At 34.1% G+C, this 17245-nt stretch overlaps 2 protein-coding genes across 4 annotated transcripts in view; one reads left to right on the top strand and one right to left on the bottom strand.

The window, feature by feature from the left end:
• Positions 1-17245, top strand: part of IFT74 (intraflagellar transport 74) — a 78410-nt gene that overhangs the window by 25322 nt on the left and 35843 nt on the right. For all 3 annotated transcript variants that reach the window (XM_047767542.1, XM_047767541.1, XM_047767543.1), the window contains 2 exons: positions 12570-12708; positions 14506-14568. In XM_047767542.1, the coding sequence (XP_047623498.1) occupies positions 12570-12708; positions 14506-14568 (202 nt within the window). The remainder of the gene's footprint in view (positions 1-12569; positions 12709-14505; positions 14569-17245) is intronic.
• Positions 260-4635, bottom strand: LRRC19 (leucine rich repeat containing 19). Its single transcript, XM_047767544.1, has 4 exons — positions 4550-4635; positions 2692-3205; positions 1150-1335; positions 260-588 (listed from the first exon to the last, which is right to left on the bottom strand). Exons 1-4 carry the CDS (start codon positions 4628-4630, stop codon positions 260-262), a joined length of 1110 nt encoding a protein of 369 aa, XP_047623500.1. The 5' UTR covers positions 4631-4635.

Here is a 17245-nt window from a genome sequence, read left to right as displayed (position 1 = left end):
CTGTTATATGTGATCTCCTGAATACTGCTGAGATTAGTAATACTAATATTTTAAATGTTAGCTACCAAGGAGTGGCACTTACTGTATTTGGATTTACTTGCACAATCAATGACAAGAACATGATTTTATGATATTTATGTGGGTTGCAGTTAATATGAATGTCACTAGCTACAGTTTACTGTATCACATATCAAAATCTCCATGTCTAAACTGTGAGTGAGCTGGAAACATTTTTAAAAGAGTCAAACATTGAAAGAAATTAATTTTCTTCATGTAATTCATGAGTATCTATATATTTATCTTCAATAAACCCATCATCATCTACCACAAATGAGTGCAGTTGTTCAAATATTACTGTAGTTTCTTCAGAGTTTGTATCTGGTATCTGTGAAGGAGAACTTGGATTTCCAGTAAAACTGTCTTCATAGGTTTCTGCTTCATGTTCTTCCAGGCGATGATGATTATAACTAAGCAGAAAATTGTACCATACGGGACACTTGATAGCAATCGAAATGAGGAGTGAAGTCACCAGTACAGTGACTACAACACCAATAAGAAGAGTCCAGCTTTTTCCATGAGATTCACGTTCTTTAATGGAATAATGAGAAAGAGAGATTGGGGGAATTTTGTTAATTTGACAAAAATGAAATAAAATTAAATAATCATAATTACATGTCCTACTAACTCCCCAATAATTGGTATTAGAAATAAATGTACATAGTTTTTGCTTTAAGCAAAATTTACTAAAACTACAATAAAGATATTTCATAGTATGGAAAAAGGATACTTTTTTCCACAAAAGCTATCTATCTTTGCAGGTATTGTTTATCTAGGGACATTATTGATTTATATATCTTATAAGAAATTAAGAAATTTATACCTATTAAGAATTGTGATGTGACTTGTCAATACCAAGGCTCAGAGAAGTTATATAATTTGCATAATGACATTTGACTGATAGAGTCACAGACATTTGACTGACAGAGCCTAGTTTAGAAATCCACTATCTTGTAAATCTTTTGTTTAATGGAAGAATTGTTCTTTTACATTGTTTCCAGAGATTTAAAATGCAGAAAAAGAATGAAAACTACCTCAGTTTATTTAGTATGCTATCCTCAGAAATGTTAACATTGAAAACCAGTACATTACCTGAATTACTTGTTAAGTTGTTCAAAGAGCTATTAAATGTTGAATCTCTAACGGACTGAAAATGATAAAGGTCTGCAGTTATAGGTGAAGGAAATTTTGAGTAGCATTTAGCCTCATAAGGTACCATTTTGATATTGTAGCGGTTCAGGATATCTGGATAGCTACACATGGTGATGTTTTCATTTTCTAGTAAATTAGAAAGAATAAGATTTATTATGGAAACTAAAATTATTATAGTTAGTAATCATAATTATTAAGGTTGACATTGTTTTATTTATTTATCTATTTATTTATTAATCTTTGCTTTTTAGGGCTGCACCTGTGACATACGGAAGCTCCCAGGCTATGGGTTGAATTGGCTCTGTAGCTGCCAGCCTGTACCACAACCACAGCAACGCAGGATCTGAGCCGCGTCTGCAACCTACACTACAGCTCATTGCAATGCCAGATCCCCAACACACCGAGCGAGGCCAGGGATCAAACCTGCATCCTCATGGATACTAGTCGGATTTGTTTCCACTGTGCCACAATGGGAACTCTGACGTCTTTTAATAATTTTTTTTTTTAAGGGCCACACATATGGCATATGGAAGTTCCCAGGCTAGATGTTGAATCAGAGCTACAGCTTTTGGCCTACACCACAGCTGGCAGTAACACCAAATTTTTGACCTACTGAGGGGAGCCAGGGATTGAACATGTATCCTCATGGATATGAGTCGGGTTTGTTTCCGCTAAGCCAAGACGGGAACTCCCATCAAATTTTTGGACATCTGTTATCATTAAAGATATAAGAAAGAAACTGTTGTATCTGCCTACAACACTATGGGGGAAACACATCCTTTTCCGTTTATTAAGTTATTTTATAAATATAGTTTAAGTGCAGTATCTGTTTACTGTCTAGTTTGTTTGTGTTAGAAAAGATGTTATGATTAAAATTGTGGTTGAGCATCTGGAACATGTTGAGCAGTTTAGAAAGCAGGGTACCTGTTTTCACCTTTTCTCCAACAGGATAGCCTAAGAAAAGTGGAAGTATTTTTAAAAAGTAGTCTTATGTGGGAGTTCCTGTTGTGGCTCAGTGGTAACGAATCCAACTAGTATCCATGAGGATGCGGTTCAATCCCTGACCTCGCTTAGTAGGTTAAGTATCTGGCATTGCCTTGAGCTGTAGGTCGCAGATGCAGCTTGGATCCTACTTTGCTGTGGCTGTGGCGTAAGCTGGCAGCTGGGGCTCCAATTTGATCCTTAGCCTGGGAAGTTCCATGTGATGTGGCACCAAAAAAAAAAAAAAAGAGTTTTATGTATCAAAACTACAAACTAAGTATATAAAGTGACAGTATCACATATATACTTTTTCTTCTTTATTTTTTCAAGAAGAGGCAGAGGAAGAGCACCTCTTCAACAACTGCTTTTCAGCGTTACTTCCTGTTCCTTTTATGCAGGAATAGTTTCCTTTTCCTTAAGACATGAAACGAGAGACTTTTCTGGGGTAGAACAACCAAAAATCAATCACATTTTGGTTTTGACTAAATTATGATTGCTTACCTAGTGTCACATTTGATGTATTCAACCAGTTTTGCAAACTCAGTAGACTACAAGAGCAGTTCCATGGATTTCCATATAAAATTATGAATTCCAGATGAAACAATTGTGGTACATCAAAATAGTTTATCAAATTGCCTTGCAGATTCAGTAGTATCAGGTTTTTTAGAGGTATAAATATATCAGAATTCAGTTCTAATATTTTGTTTTGACAGAGATGTAACTGTTTTAGTTTATTTAAGCCTATAAAGGCATTATGTTGAATTATGTGGATGGAGTTTCTACAAATATTTAAGATTTCTAGATTGGAGAGTTTACCAAAACTATTATTATGTAAGATAATGACATTATTCTCAATCAAATAGAGCTCAGTGAGTAAAAAATAAGTCTGTAGAACCCTTGTGTCTTTAATATTCAGAGTAATTTGATTATAACTGAGATCAAGTATAGTAACATCTTTATTGATATTCTCTGGAATCAAAGTATAATTCTTTGCAGTGTAATTATACGTGACTTCCTAAAAGAGAGAAAATTAGAAATGCATTAATAAGGAGGAATACTAACAGAATTTCCCAAATTTTCATGTCCAGGCAATTAGGTATGGGAAGGAAATACCTGTAGAAAAAAAAATCTAATCTTTTGGTGTTAAAATATGAAAAAGGTAAAGCAAATACTATTTATATTGGGATGGAATACTGAAGACTAGGAAATTTTGATATATATAATTGACCAAGAAAATTCTATTTTGTCATTCAAGTATCATCCAACTAATATCACATAGTCATTAGAGAAAGAAAAAAGATTGGCATATTGCCTATTTGTATATGTGAAAGTAAATGATAAATAATAATTCTTTTAACTTATTTAGTATTTCAGTGTGCAAGGTTCATATTTATAATGAGGAAATAATGTAAAAATATGTAATTTTAAAAAGTCAGTAGAGCTACCCACACTATATCTAGAACTTTTACATAATTACAAAATAATCAATATACAACTGTATAGGGTTAATAGCCCCACACTATACCTAGGACTTTTAAATAATTGTGAGTTAATATTCAATAATAATTCTACAGGGTTAACAGCTCAAAATTTTGTGTTTTAAAAGAAAATATTTATCTCGTAACAGAAATTGAGCCATGTATTTGGTTTTTTAAATTATTTTTATTTTTTCCATCATAGCTGGTTTACAGTGTTCTGTCAATTTTCTACTATGGCAAGGTGACCCAGTCACACATACATACATTCATTTTCTCACATTATCATGCTCCATCATAAGTGACAAGATATAGTTCCCAGTGCTATACAGCAGGTTCTCTTGCTTATTCATTCCAAAGGTAATAGTTTGCATCTATTAACCCGAAATTCCCAGTCCATCCCACTCCCTTTCCCTTGATTTAATGTGCCAGGCAACATGAAGAAGTGCTTTCCTTACATGGATATAGAGCCAAAGAAATAGTTCTTGTTTTGACTATTTTTGCAGTTGAAATGTGCCCCCAGTAATAATATTAATAATGTAACAGCAATTTCCCTCAAATAGTGATTTTTTAAAATGCTCCCTACATTTTAAAGCATGATTTTCATGTTTTGTAACTAATCTCAATTTCATAGTGAAATTCCACAGGTTTCTCCTTTAATCAACTTTCAAAGAATTCAGTTTTTTTAAAAAAATGAAAACTGCTTTTGTCAAATTAGAATCTGGCTCAGAGATCACATGTTTTGAGTATACACAGCTAACAAAAAGTTCATTTTGATAGCTTGAACTTTTTTTTCTTTCTTTTACTGCCTTGGAATATTTTACTAAATTTACGCAAAGTGTGCCCTTGAAAATATTTTTATCACCTTGATTGTAAAAACTTACTATTTTAGAAGTCTGGCTTTCATCTGATAATAATAGGATGGAGAGCAGCCAAAACAATATTGTGATGCTTATGGTTTTCATATCACAGGCCTGATGGAAAAGAGGGTATTTACATCTCATTAGGAGACTAGAACATTAGAGATTTTTGAGGACATTTTGATTTCCTTTTTTCCCCTTTTAAATCTATTTTTTCCTAAAATATATAAAATGTGAATCAAGTAAATATCCCTTCACCCTCCCAAAAGCTCCTGGGGAGCATGAAAGATAACAGTGTTTTACCAGGTGTGTCATTAGTTCCCAGATCTATTGAGAGGAACTTTAAAACAGTTGAAGTACATGTGCACAAAACAAAGTCCAGAGAAATATTTTTAAGTATATCTTATATTGTTTAAATATATCTTATATTACTATTTCTTGATTTTTCCACTTTAAGTATATCTTATATTACTATTTCTTGATTTTTCCACTTGAGGCATTATCTGTTTATACTGTCCTTTGACTTAGCACTTTAGGAGATGAGAGTCCTCAGCTTTCTTTCAAACACTTCCTACCTTCACCTCCAATACATCAAATGTATATAAAAGCTGTGTCTTCACTCTCTAAACATAGTCACTTGTATTTTGGGTTAGAAGAGTGTTCAGAGTTTATACTATCAGATATAGATAAAGCTATCAATGACTGAGCCCTGTAACAAGATTATTACCCTTTTTTTTTCTCTAATTAATTGCACTTTTCTTCATGTACTTAGGTTTTTTTTTTCAAGGATTTATATCTAAACTCTTCCTAGCAAATCTCTCAATAGTTCATGCATATTAGGTATTTACTCTGTTTCATTTGCTTAAAGAAGTCTCTCCCAGAGCCTGCTGCCATGCTCTGATCTGGATGAGTTGATCATTTGGCCCGCTACCACGGCTCTTGACTTCCACTCTCCTTCAACCCTCATCATAGAGTTTCTCTGTTGCCGTTGTTACTAAAGTCCTGTTTTCTAGAATGTCCCTGTCTTGGATTACTGCCTTTTTTCTGTGGAGCTTCCTGCACTAGCTTCCTGAGGAGGTTCATAGGAAGAAATTTTTTTTAGGCCTTGAAAGATATTTTGGCTAGAAATAGAGTTCTAAGTAGGAAATAATTTTTCCTCACAATGTTGATGGCATTGCCCCATTGTCTTTGGGTTTCTAGTGTAATTGTCCCTCAGTATCCATGGGGGATTGGTTACAGGAGCCCCCACAAATACCAAATCTGTGGATACTTGGGTCCCTTATATGAAATGGTGTAATATAATGAATACAGTGGGCCCTTCATTTCCATGGGTTTCACATCTGGATTCAACCAATTATGACTGTATTATTACTGTTAAGAACTGTGATGTTATGCATTTCTAATTCTTGATCCTTTTATGTCTCTTGCCCCTTAACCTCAAACCCCAAAGCTTTTTTTTTGAAGTATAGTTGCTGTGCAATATTATTTAAGTTATAGGTATACATATAGTGGTTCCCAATTTTTAAAAGTTATGCTCCATTTATAGTTATTATAAAATATTGGCTATATTCTCTGTGTTGTACAATACACCTTTTTTTTTTTTTTTTTTTTTTGCTTTTTAGGGCCACACCTGTGGCATATGGAGGTTCCCAGGCTAAGGGTCGAATTGTTGAATTGGAGCTACAGCTGCTGGCCTACATCATAGCCACAGCAACACGGGATCCAAGTCGCGTCTGTGACCTACACCACAGCTCACAGCAATGCCAGATCTCCAACTCACTGAGCAAGGCCAGGGATCTAATCCGCATCCTCATGGATATTATAGATACTAGTCAGATTCCTTTCCATTGTACCACAATAGGAACTCCTCAATATAGCCTTAAAATCAGTATTGTGAAATTTCATGACTCTGTGAAGGTCTTTCCATTCATGCAGCTGGGTACTTGATGGGCATTTTCAATGTGGAAACTGGGAAATTTTCTGAATTATTTCCTTGATAGTATTGATAATTTTCTTCCTCATTAAAAAAATTCACTTTTCTTTCTAGAACCCCTGTAATTAGGTATTGGATCCCCTGGGATGATTTTCTAATTTTTTATCTTTACTCTTCTTGCATTTCATCTCTGTGCGTTTTTGCTCTGCTTTCTGGAAGCTATCCTCAACTTTATTTTCAAACTCTTCTATTAAAATGTTCTTTTTCCTGTTATCTTTTTAATTCTAAAAGCTCTTTTTGTTCTCTGAAGATTTTTTTAGTAGTATACTGTGGTATGAATGCTTTTTCTTGCTATATCTTTTGTTGTTTTCTTTTTCCTTGAATAGCCTTGGAAACTGCATTTGTGTGAGTATTATTAATTTTAGATTTTACTGTAGAGTTAACTTGATGGACTGTTTTCTTGGTGAATCTACAAATGTCATTGTCTTTAGATGATTTCTCTTGTGCTGGTTGGATTCCCCAAAATAACTTCTTTTTTTTTCACTTTTAGGGCCGCACCCATAGCATATGGAAGTTCTCAGGCTAGAGATCCAGTCGGAGCTGTAGCTGCTGGCCTATACCAAAGCCACAGCAACATCAGATCTGAGCCATATCTGTGACCCACACCACCGCTCACAGCAACACTGGATCCTCAACCCACTGATCAAGGCCAGTTATCAAACCTGCGTCCTCATGGATGCTATTCAGAATCATTTCTGCCGAGCCATGACGGGAACTCCAACTTTTCTGATCTACTGCCTGAAAAGATGAGGCCAAGTGGCCAGCATTCTGAGAGCTGAGTGATAGAAAAGGTGGCTTTATCAAATTATTTAGTATATAAACTTTAACTTACTTTCCCTGCTTGTGGCATAACATCCCTGAAGTCACTTGTGCCTAGTGTTGGATTCTGTTTGTTTTATTCTCCCCAAAGCAAAAAAAAAAAAAAAAAAAAAAGCCTCTTTATTCTGCTTACGTTGGAGAGGAACTTTACCTGGCTGGTCAGGGGCAGAAAGAAAGACTTTCAAATGTCTTTCAGCCCCTCCTTCTCTACTTCCAGAATATCTGATGCTGCCAGTTTCTGAGCCACTAGGGGTTCTGCAGTGTAAGTCAGGTGACTTCTCAGCTTTCCCCACTGCTGGTCTGGGAAAGTTTTGCTTTCCTAGTCAGCGTCCACTTAACTATTAACCTTCTAGTTTCTTAATTTTATTGCTGTTTCCCCCTCTTCCATTCTCTTTATCTTTATGAGTTTATGTACATCGTATTACCTTTTATTTTCATTTTAGTATGGCTTGGGGCAGGCGTCAAAGTTAGTGGGTACATTCAGCATGCCATGATTAACTGGAAAATACCATTTATTTGAATAAATTCTTCTTGCTAAGTACTTTCCATTTAGTCATCCTATGACCTTGATGCTTTCTGTTTTTAATCTGTTTTCTCAAAGTCAGTATTAGAAACTGTGCTGCAAACGAATCTGTTTGAATGGATATGAATATATCCTATTATCATTCTTAGTGATTTTCTAAAATTTAATCTTTTGAGCCTTTACAGCATTTGTTGTAACTAGTCGATTGTGATTTTTAGGGAAAATGTATTCAGTCAGAGTGGGAAGTAGGAAACTAGTGAACAAGAATTTCAAGTTACTAAAGCCTGTTGCCACATTAGCAATGAGGAATATGTTGTTATGTCAGTATTTGGTGTATTCTAGTTAACTTCCTCATTGCCTTCAATTTGATAATCTGTTTATTTCTTCCCTTTACACTTTCTTCCTTTCCATGGCAAAATTTTAAGAAAAAGCCAGTGTTCTAGATTTTACAATTTGGATGTAGATCTTAATACAATCCCTTTTAGAGTCAGAAATGAATTCAAGTTATCACTTATTCCAGAATATTGCCCACAAAAGGGGAATCCTTAAATCATATTTAAAAGGTAGTTTCCCCATGTTTAGAGATCTCTAGCAGCTTCCTCTTTCTATATTTCAGTGGTATAGTGAAGTCCTTATCAAGGTCTCTTGTAGAATGCCCATGTGGATAAGGTAGTGGTAAGGGAGAAGTGCTATTTTTTTTTTTTTAAGAAATAAATAGGATAGGGATCATTAAAGGAGGCAAATAGGGTACAAAGAAAATTAAGTGAACCAAAAGCTAATGTGGAATATAATCAGCTTGAGAAGGTAAAGGAGATCATGCAGGACTATGAGACCTTGTAGAAATGGAGACAGAGAATTGTCTTGTATTTATTATCTTTATCATATACTTAACACTAATAATTATTTTCTCTGATATGCTTAAGTAGATAAAATCATAAAGGTTAGAAAAGGAATTGTTTTTTCTTTCTATTTGATAAATTTTAGAGTTAGAAACTATGTATACTTAGAGCTTCTGGTAGATTCTGTACAAGAAAGCAGTCAACAAATCTAAAGAATTATTAGGTCTAAAGCTATGAAAGGGCATTGACTGAGCCCACACAGTCCATGGCGCTTTTCATGTATATGTATGTCTTTTGAGAGGGGAAACATTGGAAGAGGAAATGGATGTTGATCATCACAGCACTAAGTAGAAAAACCCTTAGAAGCATTTGCTCATTGTTAACTATCTTGAAGATGTCATATCAACAGACCAACTAGGTGATAGATTATGCAGAAATTGTCCTTGAGTTAATTTACCATTTTTAAAAAGTTGATTTAAAAGGAAATAATTGTTATTGCCTTTTTCTTCCTTTGTAATTTTTTTCTCCATTTGAAACGTATTTTGAAATGATATTTGGGTTTGAGTTTAGTGATTAAAAATAGAGAACAAAAATTAGAGAACAAATGGAATATCAGTTATTTTATTTTATTTTATTTTACTTTAGTCTTTTTGCCTTTTCTAGGGCCACTCCCGCGGCATACGGAGGTTCCAAGGATAGGGGCCTAATCGGAGCTATAGCTGCCAGCCTACACCAGAGCCAGATCCTTAACCCACTGAGTGAGGCCAGGGATTGAGCCGGCAACCTCATGGTGCCTAATCGGATTCGTTAACCACTGAGCCATGATGGGAACTCCAATATCAGTTTTTTAGAAAGTTATTTTGCAAAATTAAGTGCCCTTTTACATAGCCCATAACCTACATTACGAAAAAGCTTTACGCAAAAGGAAATGGTATATACTGAAAAAGAAACAATGTTCTTAATGGAGTTCAAGGACAAATTTCTGAGGAGTTTTTGTTCATTTACTTTATATGACTATTATATACCATCAAATAAAACGATGCAGTTATTTTGGTTTTGTTACATAAAGTGTAGATAATATAGTTTTGCCATTAATAAATATTTTAGGTATCTGTCAGAATACATGTATTGTATTGGAATCAGGTAATAATTCACAATTAAATTCTCTCTTGTAATTAACCATTTTATAGGCCCTTTTTTCTTTGCAAATTTAAAAAATTTATAATGGAAAATTTCAAGAAAATGTAAGAAAATAGACATTACCCAGTCTCAACAACTATCACCTGGTGGTCAGTATTTTTTCATCTTATAAGTTTGTTTTTAAGTCACTATCACTTCAGAATGCTCTGTGATTAACATATTTCAAAGTAGAAAGATCTTCTAAATTTGATAGGCCAGATGAAACCTTTTTTTTTTCCAAAAGAAAAATAATTTGGCCCATGTCACAGGTTTAAATATCTAAGGCAGAGCCTATGAAAATACAATGATATTTCCTACTCTTTTATCACTTATCAAAGACAAAGATTTTTGTATAGACTTAACAAGTTTAAGTATGACTTTAAAAAATTCAACAACCACCATCAAACCTTTAAGTATATAGGATCTTACCTTTGCTTTTTTTCTTTTGTCTCTGTAAGTAAGGAATATACTCTCTTTCTTCTACACCATTAAAAAAAAAAAGTGTCACATGATTGCACTTCACTTTGTTTTAACCTTTGTACCCAGTGAAGAGGTGATTAAAAAAAAAAAAAAAAGAAAGAAAAGAAATTAGACTTCTTTAGCAAAAGATTTACTAGAGGAGTAATTTCCTAAAGTCATCTTTGACTTTTTTAATGTAACAAGTAAGGTGGTTTGTGTAACCTTTGTGTTTCTTAATTGCTCTTGAAAAATTTAAATATTAACAAATTTACTTTGTGAGTTAAAGTATATAATATTGAGAATGCATACTTTGAATATATCTATATTGCTAAAATAATTTAAGTGTTGGTCCTAAAGGTATTTTGTATTTAGAAAGATTCAAGTTGAAAAGATACCCCCAAGTTTTATATTCCACTGAGTTTCAACTTTGTTGTTTACTCATTTTTATGACACCATCATTGGTGGTTTTACTACCAAGTTATAACAGGAGCAGACTGCTCAAAGCATCAAAAGACCCGACCCTTGGCCATTGTTTAGCCTTCAGAAAATCAGTTACCTACCTTGTGCTGTAACTCGCCCTCTGTAAAACGGAATACTTTACAACATTAGTTCCCATCTGACTCTAGGACATGTATTAGGCAAAAACATGGTAAAGATTCATTGTTGGTAGTAAATAATCATGGAGTTCAGAATAATTTAATTCTAATAGGTTAACTCCTCTGGGCCTCAGTGTCCTTAATCTATGAAACAAAGAGATTAAAATAGATAATCTCTGCTTGAAATTTCTATGAGCCCATACATACATCCATGTAAATTGCAGAAGCAGCAAACACATTTATTATGCTATAGTAATTGAGGTTCAAAATGAGGACATCACTTCCTATTCAACAATGAGACAAAAATAAATAGAAATTCTAGTTTGTCTGTTTCGTGATGTTCAACTTTTATTTGGTTCTTATGAGATGTTGTCTGTAGGAAAATTCTAAGTTTAGATGTTCTTATTCTGGTAATAGAGTATGAATATGTACAGTGCGGAGGGGATATGTAGATCTGTGGGGCTTAGCTAATGATTGTGAAAACTGTAAAAGTTGATACTTACGTTTGAAATAGATTGAATAAAATAATCATACTTCAAAACAAAGTAGAAAATTATGATATTGAGAATTCATCTTAAAGCAAATTTTTGTATGTAAATCTCAAAGTATTTACATGATAACTAGCATCTTACCTCTATTTTTTCAGAATTTTTTTCTACCTATTGATAATTGATCTTGCATAGGTAATAAGTAGCATATCACTTGTATTTCTTGTGATTATATGGTAAAGACTGTTACTGTTTATAACTAATTTAATTACTACCTCTTATATGATTATATTTGTAATGTTCCTATTATATTTTAAGAAAATTAGCTCATTATTTTCAGTACTAAAGTTTAGATGATAATATGTGAAATATCAATTTTAAAGCAATAGATAAAAAAGGAAATTAAGTAAAACATCTTGTTAATCTAAAGCTATGAATTTCTACATCAAATTGTGCTGTATTTCTCCCTACTCCCCAGTTCTGTGGCTAAAAGATACTTGAAAACCACTATTCTAAAATTCAACTGTCTTATTTGTCTTGAGGGTATGATAACAAAAAGTGCAAATCCAAACTCATATGTATAAAGCTTTAAGGATTCTCTGTAATAACCTTTGTCTTTTTTTTTTTTTGTCTTTTTAGCCATTTCTTGGGCCACTCCCGAGGCATATGGAGGTTCCCAGGCTAGGGGTCTAATCGGAGCTGTAGCCACCGGCCTACGCTAGAGCCACAGCAAGGCAGGATCCGAGCCGCATCTGCAGCCTACACCACAGCTCATGGCAACCCCAGATCCTTAACCCACTGAGCAAGGCCAGGGATCGAACCTGCAACCTCATGGTTCCTTGTCAGATGCCTTAACCACTGCACCACCGCAGGAACTCCTCTTTGTCTTTTTTTATAAGAAAGTGAAGTAAACTGGGGAATAGGAAATAGAGGATTAGGGGATTGAGAAGAGAAAGGTATGTCTGTGTTGATAGGACCAAATTTTGTACAAGTCAAATAGAATTTTTGTGTACATTTACAAGGACTTTTTAGATCTTGAACTATGGTTGAATATCTTTTAAGTATTCTATCTCATTGAGACTAAGTGAAGTTAATTGATTTTTTTCCCCCAATATAGTAAGAGGAATATTGCATACTTTTGATTTCAGGAAGGAAAAACAAATTAGAAGTGTAGAAGAAGAAATTGAACAGGAAAAAAAAGCAGCAGAGGACATTATCAAAAATATGTCTCCTGAAAACCAAGTCAAGTACACAGAAATGAAAAACACAAATGAGAAATTGTTGCAGGTAATTCTGATTACTATTCTGTGCCCGCCATATAGCAGTCTTACTACTATAAATGTGGGCTGAAGGTGGGCAGCATTGGCATCCCTTGAGAGCTTGACTAGACCTACTGCTCAGTCTTCATTTTAATCAGGTCCCCATATGATTCATATGGATGTTTCCCTTTGGGAAACACTCATCTAGAAAACTTCATTTTCTTATACTGTATGATGACCTAGCTTTTATTGTATTACTTAGTTCTATGCATCATTCATTTTAGTAGGTCATAAAGATACATGAACACTTCTCTTTTTTAATGAACTATTTTTTTTTCTTTTTACAGGTGTACCTGCAGCATATGGAAGTTTCCGGACTAGGGATTGAATTGGAGCTACAGCTGCAGGCCTACTCCACAGCCCCAGCAATACCAGATCCAAACCACATCTGCGACCCATACTGCAGCTTGCAGCAGAGCCGAATCTTTAACCCACTGAGCAAGGCCAGGGATTAAACCTGCATCATCACAGACACTATGTCAGATTTTTAACCCACTGAACCACAATGGAAACTCCTTAACAAACTTTTAATGAAAATATTAAAAAGCCTCATACATTAGAGTCATATGGATATTTACTTTCTTTCCTTTTCTTCCTACCTAATAAAAAGCAAGTATTTTTCTTGCTGTGTTCTTAATTTGAATAGCTCTTATTCCCTAACTATGATCTTTCAATAAGCAATTTGGGTGCCTGCTAATGAGATATTGAGAATCCTCCCAACATTCAGTCATGGTGATGACTCAGAATTGCAAGGTAGTGCCCTTTCATGCACAGATGTCCCTTAACCAAACACACGTCCTGAACAGAGAATTAGTTCCCACAAATACCAGTAATGAATGTAGTTCCAGTTTCTCTGATAGTCCTTTATTCACAATTTAATATAACTTTTCATTTGTGACAGGATTAATAAAATATAATGAAACATTGAAGGAAGAGTATTATAGAAATACCAAAATACTGTCAAAATATAGTTAATGTTGCAGAGTGATTTTTTTCAAGTTGGCCTTTGAACAACTCAGGTGTTAGGCATGCCAACCCCTGTGCAGTCCAAAATCTGTGTACAGTTTGTTGTTCGTCCTCAGTGGTTCCACATCCACAGATTCAACCAACCATGGATGGAATAACACTGCAGTACATATTTCTTGAAAACCCACATGTCAGTAGACATGTGCAGTTCAAACCTGTTTCGTTCAGGGGTCAACTGTAAACAGTTCATGCGTATTATCCCTAAGAGTGGGCCATGTAAATTGCTATAGGTCTTTGCCTTAAGAGAAATTACGCAAAAAATAAGAAAACATGGTTAAAAAATCAAGAATAGTTTTTTATTTTTTCAAGTTTTATTGAAGTATATTTGATTTACAATGTTGTGATAATTTCTGCTGTACAACAAAGTGTATACGTGTGCACAGATTCCTTAATTTTCAGATTCATTTTATATGTTTATAACTTTAAACAGTCAACACCATTAATTTGAAGTCTTCTGGTATTTAATATTCTCAGAACACAGTGATGATTTCACTGTCTGGCTGCCTTTGACAAGTTCATAAATTATTTTTAAAGTTAGATTATGGCAAAGTTTTTAGGAATAATAAAATAAATTGGCAAAAATAGAAATAATGAATGTTAATAAATTCTAGTCAACTCAAGATATGGGTTGAAAATATTTACAGAATTTACTCTGTCATTAATATTTGAAATGTTGAGAAAGAAACAAATTATTCTTAATGTAATTCACCTATATATTTGCTTTTTTCCCCCTTCTTAGGAAATAGATACACTTCAGCAGCAATTAGATTCACTGAACATGAAAAAAGAGAGCTTAGAATCTGTAAGTATAAAATCAAAAGTTCTCATATTACTTAGTTACAAAAGATAATTTAGCTAAATATGTTAATAGAACTTATTTAGGTACATATTTATTTATCAATTTATTAATAGGAGTATAATAACTTTTTTCCTATTCAGGGCCACAAATATCATAGTTTAGTAATAAAGTAGATTCAGTTACTGACTCCTGCCCTGTATAGAAGAAATCATTCTGCAGTCCTGAAGTACCCACAAACTAAAAATGCCTATTTCTTTTCCCCCTTTCCAGACAGAATTACTCTTACATTTATTGAGTGCTTACTACTACTCTACACATGTCACCAGCATTTTCATTTTATCTTCACAACAATCCTTTAATCCTATCTTGGTTTTACTGCTATGGAAAACCTCAAGTGGGATTTACACTTGATGTGCTTTCTGAAGCCTTTTTTTCAAAACTTAACATTCTCTCTTGAATATTTATTGAGATCAATTCTTCTTCTTTCTTTTGAGGGCTGCACCTGCAGCACGTGGAAGTTCCCAGGCTAGGGGTTAAATTGGAGCTGTAGCTGCCAGCCTACACCACAGCCACAGCAATGCAGGATCCGAACCACATCTGTGGCCTACACCACAGGTCGCCGCAACACTGGATCCTTAACCCACTGAGCGAGGCCAGGGATCAAATCCACATCCTCATGGATACTAGTTGGGTTTGTTACCTCTGAGCCACAATGGTAACTTCCTGAGATCAGTTCTTAAGATATCTATATACCTCATTATTTGAAATCACTGCATTGTATCACTACATTGTATGACTATATATAGCATAGCCTTGTAGATGATTAGGTTGTTTATAGTTTTTTGAGATTGTAAAACAATGTTATAGAGAAAACGTACATTTTATTGTACATTTTGCAAAGTTATTATTATTTTTGGTTTGTTTTTTAGGGCCACACCTGTGGCATATGGAAGTTACTAGGCTAGGGCTTGAAACGGAGCTGCAGCTGCAGGCCTACGCCACAGCCATAGCCACAGCAACATGGGATCCAAGCTGCGTCTGCAACCTATACCACAGTTCACAACGATGCCAAGATCCTCCCCCCCCCACTGGGTAAGGATAGGGTTCCAACCCACATCCTCATGGATACTAGTTGGATTCATTCACACTGTGCCACAACAGGAACTCCTTTGCAAAGTTATTTTGACTATATCTTAAGATAAATTTCTTGGGTCAAAAAGTACACACTTCTAAAATGTGACATTGACAAATTGCCTTCCAAAAAAGTTATTCCATTTTCTACTTCTAGATTTAATGTATGAGAGTGCTTATTTCCCCCATACTCATTAATAGCATGCTTATCCACCTTTTCCATTTTTTCTACTTTAATAGTTAAAAATTACTGTCTTGTTTTAATTTATGCAAGATGTTGAGTATCTCTATATATTTGTTGGCCAGTGAATTCTTTTTCTGTAAACTACCTTCTCATGAGTTTTGCAACTCAGTATACTGTTTGCATTAACTCTTGCCTGCTTTTCTTGATTTCCTATGTATTCCTATGTATTTCCTCTGATATCTATCATGATGATAGGATTAGTAATAACTGTAAATAAGATTGCCGTCATCTACCTTGCAAAAGAAATAAACATGAGTATTTTGTAATCATTCTTTTGAAAATTTGCTATTGAAAAAAATAATTTGCTTAAAAATATTAAGAAAATTTTGTTTCCAATTTCTACATGTGGGCACACATAATTTTTATTTTCTTTGGTCTCTATGGTAATAAAATATGCTTCAAGGAATAAGCACTGTAATTAATATTAATACAATCAGCTTTCAGAATTCTTCACTATCTTTCATTAGGGTATATAGGAGTGAGTCAGGTTTTATTTCTTTGGGAGATTTAGTTTCAATAGAAAGAGGCGTGAGATCTAACCTTGAATTTAGTGTTTGTATTGATGCCACTGCTCTTTGGCATCAGCACACACATGGCTAAAATTACGTGAATTTAAAAAAATTATAGTATTCTCAAATCAAGAAAATGTAAGTCCTAACTTTATTTAACTTTAGCTAGATTCCTTTGTGGATTTTTGGAGGCGTAGTGGTGGGAGGGACTTGTTCTTCAAGAATCATTATATCAAATATCAGTCAACTAGTATTTATTGAATATCTGTTGTATTCACTGCTGTGCTAAGTATTGCTTATTCTTATATAGGGATGTGAAATAAATCAGGTGAAGGATCAACATAAGCTTGAGTCTTCAGGAACAGTTTTATGAAGATGTAATTTGAACATATCTATAGGTGATTAAGCAAAAGGGAAGATTTCAGATCATGTTTCCTTATCACTCTAAAACAGAGATGATAGTGATATCTTATAGAATTGCTTTGAGTGTTAGAGATAGTGTATAAAGAATCTGGAGTACAGTGCCTAGCACAAAACGTGTTCAATAAATAACAACTTCAAATGTGATTTTCATCATCATCATCATCATCACTACCACCACCACCACCATCCCTAACACTTTTGGTTATCTTTAAAAATTATCACATTCCTTCATTTTCTCTTTGTGAACAGTAGAACAATGGTGAATACATAACTATACTACTCATGTGTGTTAGTTTCCTAGTGCTGCTATAATAAAGTATCACAAACGGTGACATAAAACAACAGAAATTTTCTTATAGTTCTGGAGGCTAAA

This window comes from Phacochoerus africanus, chromosome 2, assembly GCF_016906955.1.
Source record: "Phacochoerus africanus isolate WHEZ1 chromosome 2, ROS_Pafr_v1, whole genome shotgun sequence".
Classification (NCBI taxonomy): Eukaryota; Metazoa; Chordata; class Mammalia; order Artiodactyla; family Suidae; genus Phacochoerus; species Phacochoerus africanus.
This window is presented reverse-complemented; position numbering and strand designations above follow the sequence as displayed.

Excerpts from the sequence above, each read along its gene's own strand:
- LRRC19 (XM_047767544.1), bottom strand. The coding sequence starts at position 4,630 with ATGAAAACCATAAGCATCACAATATTGTTTTGGCTGCTCTCCATCCTA. Across the intron at positions 1,336-2,691 it reads TACATCAAATGTGACACTAG|AAAATGAAAACATCACCATG; the intron begins GTAAGCAATCAT and ends CTAATTTACTAG. Across the intron at positions 589-1,149 it reads CAACTTAACAAGTAATTCAG|AACGTGAATCTCATGGAAAA; the intron begins GTAATGTACTGG and ends ATTCCATTAAAG.